General features: G+C 40.0%; 1 protein-coding gene across 1 annotated transcript; it reads left to right on the top strand.

The window, feature by feature from the left end:
* Positions 1-506: 506 nt before the first annotated feature.
* LOC145435061 (beta-1,4-galactosyltransferase 2-like) lies at positions 507-14,026 on the top strand. The gene is made up of 6 exons (XM_080312351.1): positions 507-1,836; positions 4,797-4,970; positions 6,165-6,288; positions 8,695-8,807; positions 10,003-10,086; positions 13,633-14,026. Exons 1-6 carry the CDS (start codon positions 1,316-1,318, stop codon positions 13,733-13,735), a joined length of 1,119 nt encoding a protein of 372 aa, XP_080168477.1. The 5' UTR covers positions 507-1,315; the 3' UTR covers positions 13,736-14,026.
* The last annotated feature ends 7,140 nt before the right edge of the window (positions 14,027-21,166 follow it).

Here is a 21,166-nt window from a genome sequence, read left to right on the forward strand (position 1 = left end):
TTTTATTGATAAGAGGGTGATCAGTCAAAAAAGGGTGGGAACCACTGGCCAAGACCAAGGTGGGTGTCTGATTCCAAAGACTACTCAAAGTCCTTTCGAAACCTTCCTATCTTTTCCATTGTATCGCAATTATTGTGGTGTATTGATCTGATAAAAATAGCTAATAAAACCGAACTGAATGTCATCACGTCCGGAAAAAAGATCACCCTTGGCCTTGACTCACCCACTGAAGCTTCATTCACAACAGGCAAATGCCATGGATCCTGCCAGTGGCAAACATTTGTTTGATAATTCTGTTTGAGGAGCTTCTTGGAGGTACAGAACTTCAATATACAATTGAATAGTATATTCATATTGAAATGTATTTTAATCAAAGGCCATTAATTCTGCTATCAGCAAACATTTGTTAGATATTCCGATTTGTGCGAATAATTGCCGAGACGACCGATCTCGAATTGTTGGGAAGGGCCGTTCACAACTCACAACCAACGAAAACTCTGTCAACAAATGGAGTTCGTATATCACCTAAAAATAGTACATTGAACGATCTCTCATTCGAAATTTCATGCTGGTGACGTCATATTTTGTGATACGATTGTTGATATACAATGTTCTTTCCAATTCTCTGCTAGTTGCTGACGATTACCCCTGACGAGTGTCAGCCGAAAATATTCGGGTTCATTTCAATATGAATATACTATTCAATTGTATAATTATGTTTATCGACGCTAATAAAGTGCATGCCCATTGCCCACAGAAAGAGTTCTTACACCATTTAACATAGTAAATTGAGTTTTTTAGGCGATCTCTTCACCTCGAATATTCGTAATTTAATGCCGGTGACGACATATATTGTGATGCCATTGTCGATATAGAATGCTCTTTTCAAGTCTCTACTATAGTTGTTGACGATCACCCCTTACGAGTGGCAGCCGTAAATATTCGGTTTCATCTCAATATGAATGCAGTATACAATTCTAGATCAATATAACGCTATAAAAGATCTCCAAATTCCAATTCCCTCCGAAATTGAATTTTTACGAATATGCATTGTTTCGTCTCTAGTATTTGCGCCTCGATACAAGCGAATCACATCTTTTCTGGATTATTATAACGCTATAACAGACTTCCAAATTCCTTCCGAAATTTCCTGGGAATTTTGTTTTACGAGTATACTTTGTTTTGCTCTAACGTTTGTGTACTGCATGGTGACAGCGAATACCAGTGAAAATACCACACCTTATCTCTTCATTTCTAGATTAATATATGGCTATAAAATACTTCCAATGATATCTATGCAACACGGATTCGCGTCATGGGGAGATTAAGAACAAGAAACGCAATTTTAGTAGTGATATTTACTCTGTCTACAACGTCTTTCTTCGTCCACTACACAGTTAACCAGGCAAGGTCATCCAAAATACAAAGGAGTTTATTTTTGAAGGAACTAGCCGAACAGAATCTTACGACCGCCTTACCCCTGACGGGTGATACAACGAACACAACCGTGGGTTGCGACAAAATTACGAAGGCCGTGATTCAAAACACTGGCGACGCCGCTTTGTTGGGAAAGATGGATGTAGACTTTGAACTGTCGGAGCGGAATTATTGGGTCCACCTAGGCGAGGATTATCCCGTCAATGCGAGCTCGACGTTTTTGGGGAATTTCACGAGCGACTTCAACCTCACAACGGACAACGTCGCGGTTGTTCACGGGCCGCGGAACAGCACTCGGGTGGAGCGCGTGGCTATTGTGATTCCTTTCCGAGATCGCGAGTCCCATTTGAGAATATTTCTGGGACACACGCTACCTGTTTTACGGCGACAGGGGAACACGTGAGTTCCATGAAATATATGCATATCTGGATCAGTGTTTCTTGACAGGGGTTACCGGAAAAGGAACTGCATAAAAATTACAAATACGGTATAAGCATATGCGCTGTCTAAACTTATTACTTTGAATTATTGTCGGAAAAATTCTTTGCTTCGTTTTGCCCTGATGAATCAATTCCTCATTCTGCAAATAATGACGGTAATGTCTAGACTCCTGGATCCACTGCCACTTCGCGTCCCAGAATTTGCTTGTTAACTACTTTAGATGGGTAGTTAATCCATTTGGAAGCATCGAATCAAGCAATCTTGCTGTAGAGGGGGAACAGCTCATTGATTTACGGAACGAGCTCTGTTTAAAATGCCGTTTACACAAATTTTAGATACGTTTTAGCTGTTTGCTTCGAAGCAATCAATATTATTTATCAATATGCATCTTCATTCCTATGCAAACTTTGCTCTATGAGATTAATAGCTTCAAATATGACAGACTGGCTGGATTTGACGACCAATGTGGATGCGTTTGAGAATACTACCTCATTTCAGTCATATATTTTCAATGTTGATATAACCAGCAAATCCATCGCATTGATACGTGAAAATAAAGTGTCACGGTAACTTTTCATCTCGTGTCATCGTGCTGCGACCGTTATAGAATTATTTTAGAGTGCCCCGATCTCAAATCATTTGGCAACCACTGTCTTATGTGTTGGAACACGAAGTCCTGCACATTTTACAAAACTACCAACCCCAGGATGCATTCTTCCTTCTAATTAGGGCTGTCGGCCTTGATTAGAGTATACTCGAATTCGAATCGAGAATTTGTAGTGAGCAATGAGATACTATTTTTCGACTACGGAACACGCCCCTTTTCCCTACGACTTATATTATGAGCGTAAATTATAGTTTTGATGTTTTGTTTTCTAACGCGGAATTCTTGAAACATGAATCGGTGGTGACGGAGCATCCTAAACATGTGGTGCAAAGTTACGCATGTTAGTGGAAATGCCGTTTTTGTAAAGCCGTGATCGACCCATGGTATTGTCCAATATCGTATGTACATTGTACAGTGACATAGGTATGGTTGCATTTAAAACAAAAATCAATTTAAAACAAATATGTTTAAAACATGGTCCGTGTTTAAAACATAATTTTGCCATGACGTCAAGAATCCTTAATTTTGACGTCACCGTTGATTGACATTGACGATGGGAAATATAGGGTAAGTATGACTCCTTCGACGAAAAAAGCTCTCGACCAGTGTCATAAACAGACCAAAAATATCTTTAACCGGGGCTATATCGTTATGCAGCATTTTTCGGTCGGCCGTACTTATCATTGGAACAGCCATTCCGTATCACTGATCTATATCTACGTGCTATAACTGTTGAACCGACGACGATTTCGAGGATTATAGCCACCCCACATCGTATACGTCGACTTTATTTGTGCAAATCGTCCGTATAGGCTCATGCTGCATGTCTTTTCGAAAGTATTTACAGAATTACGGCATAATTATACGACGCTTGAAAAAAAAAGAGAATTTCTTTTTAATTTTAATTTAATGAAAAACACTCTTTAAAACATGTTTTAAACAACGTGTAATAAAACACCATTTGTTTTAAATGCAACCCGAGACGTAGCAGACTTGGACAACTAGAAAATTTTCAGCTTTTTTGAATTAGATTAGAATTAGAATTAGAGCTCCACAGTTTTTTTCAAACTAGATTAGAATTAGAATTAGAGCTGCACAGTTTTTCCAAATTAGATTAGAATTAGAATTAGAGCTACACAGCTTTTTCAAATTAGATTAGAATTAGAATTAGAGCTACTAAGCCTTTTCCAGATTAGATTAGAATTAGAATTAGAGTTATACTTAGTTCGCAAAAACTTGGAAATGGAATGAAATTGTATATGGGAAATGAATACAGCAAAATGCAGTTCACATCAAATCACAGTGCGTGGTGCAAAAGGCCGTGAGGCGATAGGCGCCACATATTTTTGTTTAATAAACAACAACAATAGTGCATTCCCATAAACATGAGAATGGTTAACTTCTGTACACCAAGCTTGGCTCGATTTTTACTATACTTTAATAAAATATTACTTCTTTTATGGTAACCATGGGCATCGCCCATGTTAGTCAGAATGGCAATGTACTAACGTAAAGTTTTAGAAACTAGAATGCTGTTCGCAGACTAGAAGCTACTCTAGCTGGCTATATTCGTCATAATATCTACTATGACTGCACGGTGTAAGTAATGCGATGGCGGCTTGGCACTGGATTTTCCTGCGCAAGCGGGATATTCTTTTTAACTCACTGCAATAGTGCAATATGCCTCGGACAAAGAGGCATTTTCAGGAAAACAATAATTAGATTAGAACTAGAATTAGAGAATACGGACATTTCACAAATTAGGTTAGAATTAGAATTAGAGCATACGAACATTTCACAAATTAGATTGGAATTAGAATTAGAGCATGGAAGCATTTCACAAATTAGATTAGAATTATATTACTGGCATTTCGCTCTAATTTAGTGAAATTAGACAACTAGAATTATCTAGTTGTCCAAGTCTGAGACGTAGGTATATACGAAAAATTTCAAATTATATTTATGTAGTGTAGAACTGGCGAGATAGCGTCTCATAAAAGGTAAATATTTCAAGAACCATCCACATCATCTATTTGAACCATCATCATCATCCATACTCTCATACGTCATAAGCAGTGATACCATAATACTGGTATCGACTTGAAGCTTAATGATCGATTCGGGATCGAATGACCTATGTGCTCCAATTCACCCCGCCCTGCTTGGAATGCAGTAATTGGGACGAAATGTTGAATTGAAAATCGACTTGTCACCTACTTTGGAACTGCACTTGCTCCTAGCGAATGATGTGTCGATTCCAAAAGAATAACTGACATGTTTCACTTTGATAATATTCAGTAATAATTTATAGGTTCGGCATCTTCGTCGTGGAGCAGATTGGAAATGATACCTTCAACAAGGGTCGCGTCATGAACTCGGGGTTCCGGTACGCACGTACCGTCGGAGAAAAACTTGACATGCCATTCGACTGTTTCATATTCCAAGATGTTGATACGCTGATCGAAAATGATAACCTGCTTTACAGGTAGAGCTACTTCAGTATAGACTGTATGTATTGTATTGTATTGTATTGATAGGCACAAGACAGTGGGGCTTATCGCCTTTCTAGGCCTTGTGCCCCACGACATGAATTTCATAAAGTTCATGGGTCTTTGCTTTTATTGTCTTGTTGGAAACGTCTTTATCATTCTCTCTCGCAGCCATTTTCATTGCCTCTCACTCCCATGCGTCCCCATCGTGGTCTCTGCTGCCGACTTATAGCACGGCTCACTTTCAGTCTGGGCTTTTCAATGCACTACCGTAGTAGTGAGGTCGGCGATTAGGAGCCCAGAGAAACCTCCGACACGATAGACTGTATGTGTGTTGCATTTCAAAAGCGCAAACGCATAATCTGCTTTCTCCACCTACCTGGCATACATCAGACTTGGGTTAGTGTTAGCGTATAAGGTACAGTAATACACAGCTATGCGAAGTATGCCATACGGAACACGGTACAGCGTTATAATATAAATTGCAGCAAATAGCATCATCAAATAGAGTGCTTGCGACGCCATGAAGAGGCGACGAATGTAATTACGTACATAGCCTTCTTACATATTCTTCACATATTACATACTTGAATGAGTTTGATCGGCACTATAGAAAACCTAATTATACTGTTCGCATACACGTTTGTACTTTGATATTTCACGACTTATTGTAAATGTCGGATAACAATAATCCATCCCGTTCCATAGCGCCGAAAGCCATTGGATGTGATAAGCATATCTCTATCCTCTGTTGTATCTACGGAAATAATAATAATAATCACGCTGTTGGGCACTGTGCATATTCTTCGAAAGGCCTTGAATTCACCACTGGACTAAAATTACAATTGTGAATCACAGCATAATTTCTGTAATTTTCATTCTTTATTTTCAATCATCTCTGCCTCTGCTCTGTAACCCTTGCCAATTCTTCATCTACTGCAATTCTGTAATCCGACCTCTTCATGTATTGCATAGGAATAACGATTTGACAATACTACTGAAATTTTAAAGTTTACTCCAATCTCGCCATTTTCCTTTGGGTGCCGGTTGCTCCCCGGATTATGTGTGTATTTACCAGTTTTACTATGAATAAATAATATATTAATACAACTTGGCAAACCCTTTGCTCCGTCAAGTTGGATTGGTTGTTGTAAGTTTGATTGATAATAACTTGAGGCTTATTGATGTAGGTGTTCGAAGGGAGATTTGATTGATCACTTGTCGACGTCAATCAGCAAGTTTGAGTACAACACAATGTGCTGCGGCATGACTGTTGGCGGTGTACTAGGAATGACGTCCGAACAATACGAAAAGGTAGGCCTTACCGGGTAACTGTTGTGAAAAGATTTATGGTTAGCGGTAGTTTTCTAGTTGGCATTATAGTTGGTTTTGGGATTATAAAGTCGTATGTACAAATGTAGCATGCGCAATTGCAGTTGATCATTACGTCCCATGCACGTATCTACCTCATTTGATGAGGGATTTTTGACTGAATGAGAAATAAGCAAGCGGTTATTGAGAAGGAAATTACACACACCTCTATATGATGGTTAGTAGTTTGTGAAATAAATGTATCGGTGGTGGTATCAGCCTTTGATTGTAGTGTGGTGAATGGTTATTTGCAGGGTTGTAATGAATCGTGGCATGACTCGACTCGAGTCACGACTTTTTGGTGACTCGACTTGACTCGAGCCATTGTCTCAAATGCGTTAAAATGACTCGACTTGAGTGCATTTGTGTATTAACTCGCTTGTACTCAAGTCATTGTGTATGACTCAAACCAAGTCGTATGACTCGAGACTAGGACGGCCATTACAGACATTTCATTTTAACTTCGAAAATAGTAAGGGCACCACGGTATTGGTATTTCGTTCACCAGTCCTAATACTTTGAGAATAGGGCTGAGGGAAATTACGATATTACGAATGCGAACAATTCTATATTACTCGAGCGGAGTTGAAAAAAATGTTTGAACCGGATTGAACTTGAAACTGAACAGTTTACACAATGACGTGTACTCGGACTCGAGTCAAAGCACTATGACTCGGAGTTGACCCTATACTAGCTGACTTGGACTCGGAATTGACTCGGTGGTGAATTGAAAATGGCTCTACTTGACTCGAGTCAAAACTATAAAAGTGAGATTGACTTGTGACTTCGAACCTTGTGACTTGGTTACAATCCTGCGCTCAAGTAATTAGTTCGAAAAGGTAGGTTTGATATAAGAGGTCGCATACTTTTAGTTTAGTGGTCAATCGTAAATGGCTAGGTCCGAGATTGAGACGACGTGTCTTCGCTACTAACCCAAAGGGACAGTTGAAACTACTTTGAAATTTTTGGGCAATCTTTGAAAATATATTCCGTCGGGGCTTACGAACTCGTAGGCTCCAGTCCCGTTACCGTGATACCACGACTAATTGACCCTGTTCTAATGACAAAGGCGCTCATGAAACTTATACAATCCGCCCCAAAACTATTTCCTACTATTTAGAATCCAAATTGTGAAAAGTAAGTGAAAATTATCAATTAGAAGTAAAAGTATTGCAACTAGGGCTGCATTTAACCGAAATAATCTTTTTTGAAAAATGTATTTTAAATAACTAATTTTTTTAACATTTGTGTAATTAAGCAATAATTGTGTAAATACTTTCGAACACACATATATATTGAGGCTATAAGCCTACGGCAGATTTGCACCCGATAGAGTCAACGTATACAATATGGAATGGTTAGAACCCTCGTAATTGTCGTCGGTTCAACAGTTATAGAACGTAGATATAGCATATAGAAAGTGTCCTCAGAGGACGCCCAAATGTCCTCTTTTTCGAAAATTTGTCGTCTCATTTGAAAATTTTGGTGAAATGTACGTGTAAATTGAACCGAGAGACAGGAAATCAGTACTCAAGTAACGGTCCGGTTCAGGTGGGTCTTTCGGGAATTGAGCCAGAAAGATTACCTTTTCTTTTAGTCAACACTAAAATATTTAAGAGAAAAGTGGACAATATGGCAGTCAATCAAATCGATAAGATGATGACTTCGGGATAATTTTACCAATTTTTCCTGATTTTACTCCGGTATTGTAAGTCTGAAAATTTTGCAAAAGTTTCATCTTTTCTGTTTCCCAAAATATGGTAACGCTACTATAATAAGTAGTAGGCAAAAGTCATACTCGAGTACCTCGAAAAAAATGGGAATGAGTAGACTACGTTACTGATCGCCACTGTGTATATCTCTGAATTGAGCATGTTGGACGATGCACCGTTATAACGTAAGCGAATGCCTTCTCAACAATTCTCCAGCAAGCCCAACATCTAAATAGAAATGCACGTGATTATCCCGTGGTGACACAGCAAAAGACGCGGCTCTACCCGCTACTTATTGTGTTTGTTATCATTATAGGCGAGCATATTGACACAGGAAATCGCTGCCTATTTCAAGGCAGTCGCACGTGCTGGACTTTTCACGGTTCACCGCCGCATAATACCAACAGGATTAATGTACTACATGGATAAGCGCGAATCCGTAACTGTTACAATAGCGGCAGTCTGGATACCAGACCTGCTGTGCGCTAATGTAAACACGCGGTGCTGTCGTTCTCCTAACTGTTGACCTGTACAATACCAAAGAACGCTAATGTGACCTAATTTTACGGATTGAATGCCGGGCGTGTTCTCAAAGTCAATCTCATAATCAGATCAATCTTGATGTTATGTAATTAAGGTCAATGGATTCCCGAATAACTTCTGGGGCTGGGGCGGTGAGGACGACGCGGTACACGCACGGATCAAGAAGAAAGGCCTGGAGATCGTACGACCGAATCCGGAGCTTGGCAGGTATCCGGTGTTACACAATAGAGCAGTGGTTCCAAACGTCCGGTCCGCCAAATGTATTTCAATTTTCAACTCAGTTTTTCAATTCGGATATAATATTAATTAGTAATTGGAACGTCACAATGCTGTAAACGGTGTACCAAACTGGTCAAAGAACTAAAGAAGTGTTTCTAAGCCTTTACTAACATGCTGAACACTTACGTTAATCCGCAAGCCTTTGCGGAACCCCAAATTTTAGCTGAGTAACGAAAAAAAATCTGTAGCATTACACATTACAATATATTACTGTAAAAGACTCGCGCGCAAATTGCACTGTGCACCAACAACGTTGTGAACGAACAAACCCATTAAAACATGATTGTTACAAGAAAGGAAACGATTTTAGCGAATGAATATCGGAGATATGGAATCGGCATTTCAAAAGGGCGGGGTTTCGATTTTGAACCGCAAACGTCGGCGCATACGGCACTGCTCACAACGTGCCGCCAAGGCATTCACAATTCGCCACCAGATCGCGACTAATTGATTGCAATCAACGATGGCGTGTCATCACAAATCATATGTATGAGTTGAATGTGTGTCTTGAACACCATGGAACCCATGGTTAAAGGTAGCCTATAATGATATGTGAAAGTTGTCTTATAATTACTGAAATGAAACATCAAATTTTTGAGTTATTTAGAAGTTTGGGGCGTATTTTTCTGCATCGTGTCGCAATATGGACGTGATGGTCTACTTTGAACTTGGAGTATAACTCAAAATCTTTCAAAAACTGTTTAAAAGTAAGCTAGAACGCGTGTAAGACCAGTAATATGTGAAATGTAAAATGGCTTTTTAAACAAAATCTGACCAAATTGGAATGTACAATGTAGCGACATCTAGCAAACGGCGAAGTCCGATTAGTTTTCAAAATGACTCAATTTTACATAAAATTCGATAGAATCAGAAGTCAGAACGCATAACATTTCTTACAAATGTAATTCGTTTCTTCAGAGTGCCGTAAGCCATATCTTTGTCGCCATACATTCTTGGTCGATTTTGATTATTGGATGATCATCGGTCAGGACAATTTGATTTGAAATTTTACAAGCTGCACGGGTTGAGAGCCACGATATCACAGTCACCTCGCCACGTCTTGCGGTGCGCGCAATCACGAGGGAAGTTCCTCATTTCACGCCACAAACACTTTTCATTCCAGATTCACGATGATCAAGCACGATAGCGACCGGCTGAACCCTTACAACAATGGAGTTTATAAGGCGCTGCGAAAGTCAACACAAGCGTACGTTGAATGATAGCCATCGGCTTAAATTTCGAATATTCGTGTATGCAACAGCGGTGCAATCGGGCCGCGCACATGCATATAGGCCTACATATATATCGTAAATGCATGTGTGTAAAAGAGGTGTATTTAACAAATCCCTTCTAGAGCAGCGGTTCCCATCTCCCAACCTTTTACATTCATTCTCCACTTCTGACTAATTACTATTCCTAATTCCACGTAACCAAAAACCTCTCAATCCGACAGTTGTTAATGATGCTCCCTCCATTAAAATTTGATACTCTTTTGATAGCGACGATTTGATATTTGTCGAATTTGACGCGCCCAAGAATATATAGTAAATACCCGCGTAGGGAAAACCAGTGATTGCGGAAGTTTTTGATAATTTATTTGACCAAAAGTGAATCCGAGGTCGAGATAACTATTTGGCCATATTTTTCTGTAACTTCAGTCGCAACGCTTCATCAAACTTTAAATTAACCAGAGTGATATGCGATGCCGGATGTCACGAACAAGCTATGTGCCTATTTGAGTGCATTAAATATCTCTGACATTAGACATAGACTCATAGACGATCACCTTTTACTGCAACATATAACTTCTTATGTACTGGTATCGTGCACAATTCTGTGAACGCGTTAACGTATGTCATGCTGCTCGCGCCTAACGTGTTTGTGACCACGATATTGGCGTTCCAGAAATAAAAATGAGTTTCGGTGAACAACGAACAATAAAATTAGTGACGTAGTCAGCCCAGAAAAATGAACTGGTAAACTTCATCGCAGTGTTGCGCTTCCGTACATCGTACGTAATTATTACATCTGTTGTTCCCTACCAGGAAGTCATGATTTCCCCTCAGGTTGGGAACCACTGAACTAGAGCGTGGCTGCAAATCTGCTCATCGCCACTTATGGTACCATAGTATCATTCCAATGGGTAAGAACGAGTTAGATTCAACAATCCTTAGAGTGCAGGGCTTCTTAAAGTTTTTTGATCACGGATCTCTTCACGTTTTGTGGGTGGTCGCGCATACTCCCTAAATTTCAGAAGCCGATGATCAGGAAAAAAAAGAGGTTATCAGACCAAGCTCAATTCTACTGAGGCTATTCCATGCCTAAAATAAGTTAACCAATGACTAGACAAGGTGGTCACAGTCCCACTCACGGCGTCATTGGCGAAGGAGAATAATCTTGTTTATAGTTTATTGATCATGTAGTTTAACATTGCCCTTTCACGAACCACGTATAGAGGTCCGTGCACCACAGTGTAAGAACAGCTGTTACAGGTATATATCCCGAGGGAAAGGGGGTTATGTTTACGTGTATGACCGTTTTACATAGGGATGGGGTGGACGTGAGGTTCACGTTCGCGTTGTGTGTGTGAACCTCAGAAATTTAGAGGTTCACGTTCACAAACGAACCTTGGTAGGTTCTGCAGTGTGAACCTTTTTCATATATTAGAATCTCCACTTTATTATAACATCTTTGGTTGAAATGTATTGCATTTGAACTGCCGGCCACTGTATGCGTGGGGCTGGCAGCGTCAAAAAATCAACACGAAATGAGCATGCACCATGACAGTATCAAAAATGTTACTTGCTTCGTCACAAAAGTTTGCTCGAAATATCCAGCTTTCCCTTTGTGAATATTTAGTGACTCTCTGCTGTCACCTTGACCCGCAATCACTCAACATCAAGAGTGAAATACGCTACATCTAGGTAGTCAGCGAATGATGCTTATTCAACCAAGCAATGAAATTGATATCGTTGTCTGATGTACAAAATCTAGCAAGCGTGCTGGGTCAATCTTGGTTTCATATGTTTATTGTATCATAAAAACCCTATCCGATCGATTGGGGTGTCGGTTACTGCTGTATAACTTGTTAATGGTATAATATCGGTAGCAAGTATAGGAACTCGTTTTACACTCTGCTCAATATCTGCGTAGCAATACTATGACGCCAAATACTTTGTCCGGTCTGGCCTAGATCGTTAAGGCATATGCTTATGTTCCCTTGCAAGTCCTCGTCGAAATTGTTAGACAAGCGATGGAAGATGTTGATTTTATGACATTATTATATCATTTGATTGCACCAGTTGATACGTTTGGCGACGTTTAAAACGTCAATATGTACTTCAGCATTGTGGCATTATGTGGCCGAGTCGTCGCTAGGTATCGTGCACCCTAATATAGGCTATCATTGCACTGAAATGTAGGGTTGCAATTACCAATATGACGTCACGTGACGTCATGAGGTTCACTTTCGCATTTACACAGAACCTTTCAGAGGCTCGCACCATCACCAGTTTTACGTCTTCTTGGAATCGTACATAAAAACCGAACCCACCCCACCTCCGGGATATCTCTTCGTAAGGATTGTTGTATTTACACGTTCTCACCCATTGGAATGGGTGTGAATGCAAAAATATCATACCAGCTGGTACCGTAAGTCGGGGTCCAGGAAAGATCAATGTTGAAACCACCACTGTTAAAACTACAATACTACATTCTTCTTTATGACATTTGTTTGTTTTGAAGTGGTATTCATTGTGTTTGTCGACTTACTATGGTAAATTACACCAGGCCAATTTTTCTTCATATTTATTCCGTAGCTGCCGACTTGTAGCACGGCCCACTTCTAGGCTGTTATAAAACACCGCTTCCATGGCTGAGATGGCGAGGAGGAGCCTAGGTAAACCTTCAACACTTAGGTAGGAATTCTGAAGTCTACCTCGGTCAGACTCGAACCCGCAACCCATTGGGGTTTCAGCTGTGGATTATACCACTACGATATCCCGCCACTTCTTTATGACATCTGACCTTTCACTTTTGACTTGTGCCTCTCTTTGTTCTTACTTCAGCGCTCACCACAGTTCACAAGCGAAAACGATGATTACATTTCTAGTCATTGAGTAGCTTGTTAGGACATAATCATCACTGGGCGACAATGATCATCTTTATTTTGTTATCGTAGGATTACCATACGTTCTCCTTTATAGCGTCGACAGCCAAGCGATTGTATAGGCGCAACAAAAATGCCATAAATAACGCGAAATCTTGATTTCGGCGACTGTGACTGCAAGGATAACTAAACAATCGCGTACCTTAGAGCGGGTCTTCCAGGTGTCGAGTTGGAGAAATAACCTTTATTATTTTAAGTCAACAACAGTTTGTAAAAAATGTCCTCTTTCCGTATCCTAAAATATCGCAACCACGAGTTATCGGCTTCCATAATTTCGCGGCTATATAGGGTGCTCTCGATACCATCCAAAACTGATTAGGGGTCCGATCTAGAAGAAAGTTTAGGACACACCGCCTTCTGCTATGGTGGGAATACACGATTGTCGTATACAGTGTAGGACCCGAAAGCGGCTGAAATCCGACAGTGATATTGGAAAACAATTACAGACCTAAAACGATCTCGTCTTCCATTACTGACTACCTCTATTTGGCATCGTTAAAAAAACTTTCGCAGTCGTACGCACCATTTTTACTTATACATGCAAGGACATACAACTTATCTTATGCTGCGCACTTGCTTTAACAGAATGGACAACGACGGACTGAATAGCTTGGACACCACCGTCGAAGAGGTTGAAAAGTACGCCACTTTCGTTAAAGTGCGCGTTAATGTCGGGCGTCCGCAGTGAATCAGCTCCGACAATACAGCAGTTACGTGCTGAATGGATATGGTGGATTGCGCCGATGCAAGAACCCTGTCTGGCGGACATCCACCCAGTCTGCCCCGATCAATACAACTGCCTCACATTCAGATAATCTGGAGGGAATAGCAAGCTACCCGATCCCGCGCAATCCCGGCAATGTGTCATCATACTGCAAAATACGTCCATACGTTTGAAGACGATTGGTCGTTAAATGATCTTTGTTTTTATCCATATTTATAAGAAATTATTGTAATAAAATATAGAAAACAAAAATTATTTCATTTTGCGGGCAATGCAGCAAGCATTTCGAACATGGTTTTAGGTCTCGGGCCGGTATCACGTACCTTCTGATCTCATCCGGACAATAACAAAATTCCAATACGATGGTCAGGGGTCCAAGGCTTTTTTTACACTGTGGCCCCTTCGTAAATTTATTAAAATAAACGGCCCCCTACTTTTGCAAGCATTGGTAAAAAGTAACAGAATCATGATTTCAATTGAAAACCATGGTCCTTACAATTATTTAATGGGGTAGATTTGGGGATGATAAATCAGGAAATTTATAATTTTCAAATCTCTTCACGAATTCCTAGGCTCATGGCCCCTAGCGCTCAAAGTAACAAGGTTGGGAACCCCTGACGAATACGTGTGCACGCGAATCTGTAGCATCAAGAAACTTTTTCGACTCAAAAACGGACCAATTTGTACATGAAAAAACTTTATTTTAACGAAATGTGGCCATATGAAGAATTCCAGTAGCTACATCGCGTAATATGGTAGAAATAATCAAAATTTGTTGTAATACAACGAAAGATACTTTCCTACATTCTCGGATAGAAAGTGACTGTCCTTACTAAGTAGCTTGCCAAGAATGGAGAAAGAACGAACAACAGCAGCAGTTGTTGGCTGACAACACTGAAGTTGTGCGTACGCTGCTGGTGACGCACACCGTGTTGCTTCATTGTGACAATGGTATCTATATCACAATCTTCCATCATGCGCTTCTTGATATAAGAACCATGCAATGCCCACGAAGTCTTGCTTCAGGTAGGATATTGCGGTACGTTGAGCATAACACCATGTCAACCTATTTGCTTCATTTGAAAGTTTATGATTCACAATGAGCAGACAATGGGCCGTCCACAACGGTAGGCCTATAAAGTAGGCTACAAGCTGTAAAATGTCAAATGATAAGTTCACCGACAGGGCAAAATCTACGATACAAACGAAATGCAGGTTGCAAAAATTTTTGACTTGAACAATTTTGACATTTTTTGACATAACGCTACAATTTTGACAAATTTTGACTTTTATGACATGTGAAAAAATCGCCCTAATTATAATAAAGGTAGATTCGGAATTCCTATGCCGGCAAATGGAAAAGTATGTGGGTATCTCTCGTCGCTATAGTTTAGGCACAAGACGGAGATTTTCAACTAAATGCTTAGTAATAAAACAGCTCATATTGCCTGATTATTTTTCGGTCTACGTATGGATTTAGATTAGTAAAGGATATATATTTCTGTGAATGCAATGCGGAGGATGGAATTTGGATTATGGAAAAAATAGTATTTACGGTGACCACTTCTGTAATTATTTATTATAGTGGTGCCCACCGTAAATACTATTTTATTCAAATCCGAATTTTTCGATGGCAATAACTCCGCTTCCACTGGTTGGAATTGCACCAAATTTGGTGAACGTCGTTTCTATAGACAACCTAACACTTTCATGGGGTAAACAGAAAAATTTCAAAATTTTTGTTATTTATTTTTATATAATAAATAGAAACTTTCTTCTCATGTAGCAATGCGGCTACTGATTGGAATTGAACCAAATTTGGTGTGTAGGCTTAAATTAGGTAACCTAACAATTTTATCAGTACGATATGAGAAAAAAGTCATTTTTGAAGACCCCTATTGCACAATGGTGACCATCACTGTAGGTCTGACAAATTTCAACCAGCGCGGCTGTATTTAAAATGCGAGCAATCAAACATACCAGATTGTTCGTGAGATTAGGTCATAACCACATTGAACATTCTCAGTAACTTGCGACATAAAGCCTCTCTGTCTCACTTGTACAATCTAGTTCTAGTAGGCTCAACGGTATTTGGCTACAAAATAAATTAAAGATCAAGACATGTATATATGAGGTATTCATGGTGTATGTCGACCAGAAATGGACCATAGTTACATTAATTCAATTGCAATTACAATTACAAATACTCTCTTGCATGTTTCAATTACATTACAATTACAATTACTCAATGCTAAAAATATCAAATTACAATTACAATTACAATTACTGTTAAACATGTAAATAATTAGAACTAAAATTGCAATTATAATTACTATTAAACGTGTAATTGATTCGGTAGAGAGGTGCTCTTTGACAACATTAGCGACGTAATTAGCAACAATCTCAATCTATTCATGTTTCATTCATGATACGTAGAATACCATTTAATTCAAAAAAAAATTGAACGTATTCGAGCTATACCTAATCATGAGTACTGGTAGGATGATACCGATAAGTTGTGTAAAATTAAAACAAATGCAAAAGTAAAGAAGCTCCTGATAATTACGAATTACAAACTTTTGGTTCGCATTTACATTTTCACATGCTCAAAAACTCTCAGATTGCATTTGATGAACGAACATTAGGGTGCGGAAAGTTTCTAGCCCCTGTAAATTTGGCTAAGATTGAAGGTAAGATTGGGATAACATCTCTACCGATGCGTAATCAAGTTTGATGAAGCCTTGGTTGAAAACTTGAATTTTTTTTTTGCAATTGTTGCAGCAAGCCTCAGTACTGGTAAGAGATTTGAAAAAAAAACTCTGACCGTGGTGTAGGAAATGGTCCAGCACAGGTTTCAGAAGAGTTTATTTGCTGTTCGTCCATTTTTGAAATATTAAGATTTAGTTTAACCCAGTGGTTCTCAAACTTTTTTTCGACAAGTCCCCCTTTATGACAGTGAAATATTTCGTGTCCCCCTAATCGTCATATCACACAATGGAACCAGAATGTTAGCAATCCCAACATATAGTTTGATGGTATATGGAAGGTTATGACTATTGATGAGAGAATTCGTCAATTTGAAATTCGGGCTATACACAGAGCAATAACTATGAAATGGAGATAAATCGCGCCAAGCGCGGAAATTGTTTTCAGTTTACCGGGGCTTCGCGTCTCCCTTCAGATGCTTTCATGCCTCCCAAGGGGGCGCGTACCCCAGTTTGAGAACCACTGATTTAGCCTATATTGTAATTCACTGAGTTTTCTGTTGTTACTGAAGTATCGGAAACAGTTTAGCATGGCTGAATTAGTTAACGAGTCACGCATAGAACAACCATATAAATAGGCAAATTATTTGGTGTTGTGATTGTCAGGTCAGGTAACAATGTAATTGAAATTGTAATTACGCAAAAATTTTTATCAAATTACAATTACAATTACAATTACACAATATAGAAACGCTTCAATTACACTTACAATTACAATTACATGAAAAATGTAATTAATTGCATTCAGCTCAATTAAAAATTACAATTGATCCAACTCTGATGTCGAGTGTCGACTACTATGATCATTTACACCAGGCCAATTTTCTTCATTTTTATTCCGTAGCTGCCGACTTGTAGCACGACCCACTTCTAGGCTTTTATAAGACACCGCTTACACCATTGGTTCCCAACCGGGGGTGAATTCTCCCCTTGGGAGGAAGTTTGAAATTTTTAGGGGGGAATATGGTTCAGGGTTATATCGGAAGATACACTGCGTTCACAAGGTTTTGGGATTTATATGGCAAAACTGTTAAGTATGAAACTGGCTCTTTACAATTGTATGTTTCTTTGGTGGATTTTAAGCTAGGTGAATGTTTAAATGCCCTCCGTAGATAGTACACCCTCTGATAAAGTGAGGCTCACGAGACGATTTCGTTGGGCCTGTTACGGCCTCTCTACCAAATTGCTACTAAGCAGGAAAAAGTCGAATTCAGCACGAGGCCGCTGGTGAAAATGCTAACCTTTTTACGCCAACATATGAGCGAACGTGAAGATAATACCAAATTCATCGATTCAACTCGAGGCCTTGGCAAAAGGACTTACGGTGATTTATTTTTCGTTAGGGGCTACCCGAATGGTACAAAACAGGTCGCATTTAGCGGTACTTTACCAAAGTGAAGTGCAGTCCGCATTCGACATAGTTCGGACATATCTGAATATGTTTGGCCATAAATTGTTTATTCAACAAATAATTGTGCGGTAAAAAAAAACACCTTTTTAAGTCACAGGCAACTTATTCATAGGGGGGGGGGGGGGATTTTAGATCAAATATCGGCCACGGGGTCCACGAGACGAAAAAGGTTGGGAACCACTGGCTTACACGGACGAGATGGCGAGGAGGAGCCTAGATAAACCTCCAACACCTAGGTAGGAATTCTGGAGTCGAGCTCGGTCGGACTCGAACCAGCAACCCATTGGCGTTGCAGCGGTGGATTATACCACCACGCTATCTCGCCACTAAATTTATAGGTTCGCTGTAGTACAGTTTGGGTACCACTGCCGTACACTGTAAATCCAATTGGAAAGATAGGTGTATTTATCAATTTCCCACCATGGCATGGAGGGTAGAATAGAATAACAGCACATTCAAGTATAAAGTTGTGACTTCACGCAAACTCCTATAAATGTGCAATTGAGTCACTTACGTCAATCGTTTTGGAGATTTATCCAAGGGATTTCTTGGGTGGTCCACGGAAACAGAATCCACTGCCCCACCGGGACATACCTCCAAACGAATTGGTGTATTTGTCTCATTCACAACCCATGCGGGGGAGTGAAAGTACAATTTGGTACCTGAAATTGCCGTTTTTCTCTTATTTACATTCTATGCAAGGGTGAGAAACATCGAGACAAACGATTCCGTTTACACTTTACAGCAGTGATTCCCAAGCGCAGCCACGAGGGCCGCATGCGGCCCTCAGATAGCCTTCTTGCGGCCCCCAAAATATATTAAGAAATCGATTTATGACAAAAAATTAAATTTATATTTATAAAATACTCTTGCTTGGCTTGGCCTCTGTAGTTTTTAATAATAAAATTGCAGGAAAGTTGTGAGTATAGACTGCTACCTTTACGTCACTGCTGTTTGAATGCAATGTGCCCTAACTTTCCAGTTGAACGAGTAGTAGCTATAGATATAAATGGTATTGATAACTTTCAAAACCGGAGGAAAATCCTGAAAAAATGGTAAATTTTTCCCACATCGTGGTCGCTTGGTCAAAAAAGAAAATGAGACTCAACTCCCGGAAAATACAGTTTTTCTTTCACATTAACAGGTGGTTGACTGAAAAAAAGGTCAAATTTCCGGTCTAGCTCCCGAAATAGACGCCGTAGCGTTCCTACAGTGCTGACCTAATGTATATCAGTCGAATTTGGCCCTATATGTAACCAAAATCCTCAAAAAAGAAGACATTTGGGCGTCCTCCGAAAAAGAGGACAAATCATCTTAACAGAGGACGTATGGTAACCCTATGGTAACTAGATGTACAACACGTGACTCACGGTTGAATGCGCCGAGATGCATACTGCTTAGCCGGCTAAAAGCAGCATAATTGGTAGTCCTAGAGACAGGGCCGTAACTGCCGCACTCCAAACCCCCCAATTGAGGGGGCCGAGCTCGAAGGGGGCCCAAAATTATTTCGTGAATTAGCGTAGAGTATTTTTTGAAAATTTATGCAACTTTTTCAAAAAATTTTCGCGCCGTGCGCGATTCGAATTCGCCGCATATCTTGATTATGGGGTACTCTTCCCCAAGAAAAAATACGCAAGATTTATAGAAATGGGCATATCAGCTTTGGCCATGACCGCACCACAACGCACCAAGACATATAAAGTTTTAGGCCATGTAACATGTGACTCCAAGAAGTGTGTCAGAACGATCGGCAGCTAGAAAGCCTTGGCCGTAAAGGACTGCTTTTATGCTGACCAAAAACTTCGAAATACCAAAAACTTCGTTATATATACAAAATACATATACGTTTAATTGTCCATATGGGCGCCTTAAGGACTGGCGCCGAATGTTCTTGTCTTGGCAATCTGAACCTCACAAGACAAATACCATCCCGCAGGAAAGAAAATTATATGCCAGTGAAGAAATACCAATCTGAAATCGCGTGATCTTTCAGTTTAGTAGGTTTGGGCAATTCTACATTTTTTATATAGAAGACAGGAGGTCACGAAATAACATCATGTAAAGAAGTCATACCTAGGGGTCCGCCCGCCTGAAGATGTTCAATTTTACGGGGTCTGCAGTTTCAAAGACACCTCTCACTCAGCTCTACCGGTAAATCTGATTACGTGTGCAAAGAGGACAACCATGCAATTCCCGATCTTATTCACCCATTTTATCATGAATTATCGAAATATTCGCGCCTCGTGCTGTCTCACTAAACCAGGGCTGGCCAACCTTTTCAGCTAACGGGCCACATTCGATTGGTGAATTATCGCGCGGGCCACTAGCCGCGCCAAGCGCGAAAAATTTTTGAAGTTCATAGGCCAATAATATTGTCATTTGACTATATTGCGGACCTGTTGTACATCGCTGGGCTAATTTTGCGAGGACAGGGCTATTCGGCGCATGGACATATCGATATCGAAAGATGCGACCAACATGCATCAATCAATTCGTGCCTAGGTTTCACAGTCGACGGTCTTACTGCGAGCGCAACCGCAATGTCGCATATGTTGAACGACACTTTGTCTCGTAATCGCAAATATAGTTAGACTCAATCTGATACATTAAGTGTTCTTCCATTTTCACAAAAGGGCAACAATAATAAAAACAAGAAATCGAGTGACAACATGTTGCACCAAGCTTGTAGAAAAATTTTACCTTTTATAAATCTACCTCAGATTATTCTGCTTTATTGTAGTGTACGAAGATATACCAATATGTGAGTGGCTGATGGATCCTTCAATGCGTCGGAACTGATATTTTAGTCATCACATCTCAGGTGTTGCGGCCAGAATAATCAAATAATTGGTTGGTCTTGCAAGTTCACAATCTGTGCAATCCATTTTTGATGATATTAGAAATTTCGGAAATTACCTCGCGGGCCACTCAAAACCTTCTCGCGGGCCATATGTGGCCCGCGGGCCACGGGTTGGCCGGCCCTGCACTAAACAGTACAACTTTAATTTCATGGCAAAAGCGAACAACGTGATGCGGGGTCAGTTTATCACCCTATGGGAGCCCGGGATCCTGACGAAGTGCTGTTACGTTCCTGCCAACGGGTATACCCACGGAGATGTTTAATTACTATTGAGGGGGCCTATACCTTTTCAAACGCACCTCACAGACAGGATGAAAATTGATAGCAATACATGCAATTCCCGATCATATTGACCGATT

This window comes from Botryllus schlosseri, chromosome 1 (genome assembly GCF_051294905.1).
Source record: "Botryllus schlosseri isolate E-star chromosome 1, Bs_hap1, whole genome shotgun sequence".
NCBI classification, from domain to species: domain Eukaryota; kingdom Metazoa; phylum Chordata; class Ascidiacea; order Stolidobranchia; family Styelidae; genus Botryllus; species Botryllus schlosseri.

Bases quoted from the DNA above. Each gene is read 5' to 3' on its own strand.
- LOC145435061 (XM_080312351.1), top strand. From the start codon at position 1,316: ATGGGGAGATTAAGAACAAGAAACGCAATTTTAGTAGTGATATTTACT. The intron at 6,289-8,694 runs GTAGGCCTTACC...TATGTAATTAAG, and splicing joins CGTCCGAACAATACGAAAAG to GTCAATGGATTCCCGAATAA. The intron at 10,087-13,632 runs GTACGTTGAATG...TTGCTTTAACAG, and splicing joins CTGCGAAAGTCAACACAAGC to AATGGACAACGACGGACTGA.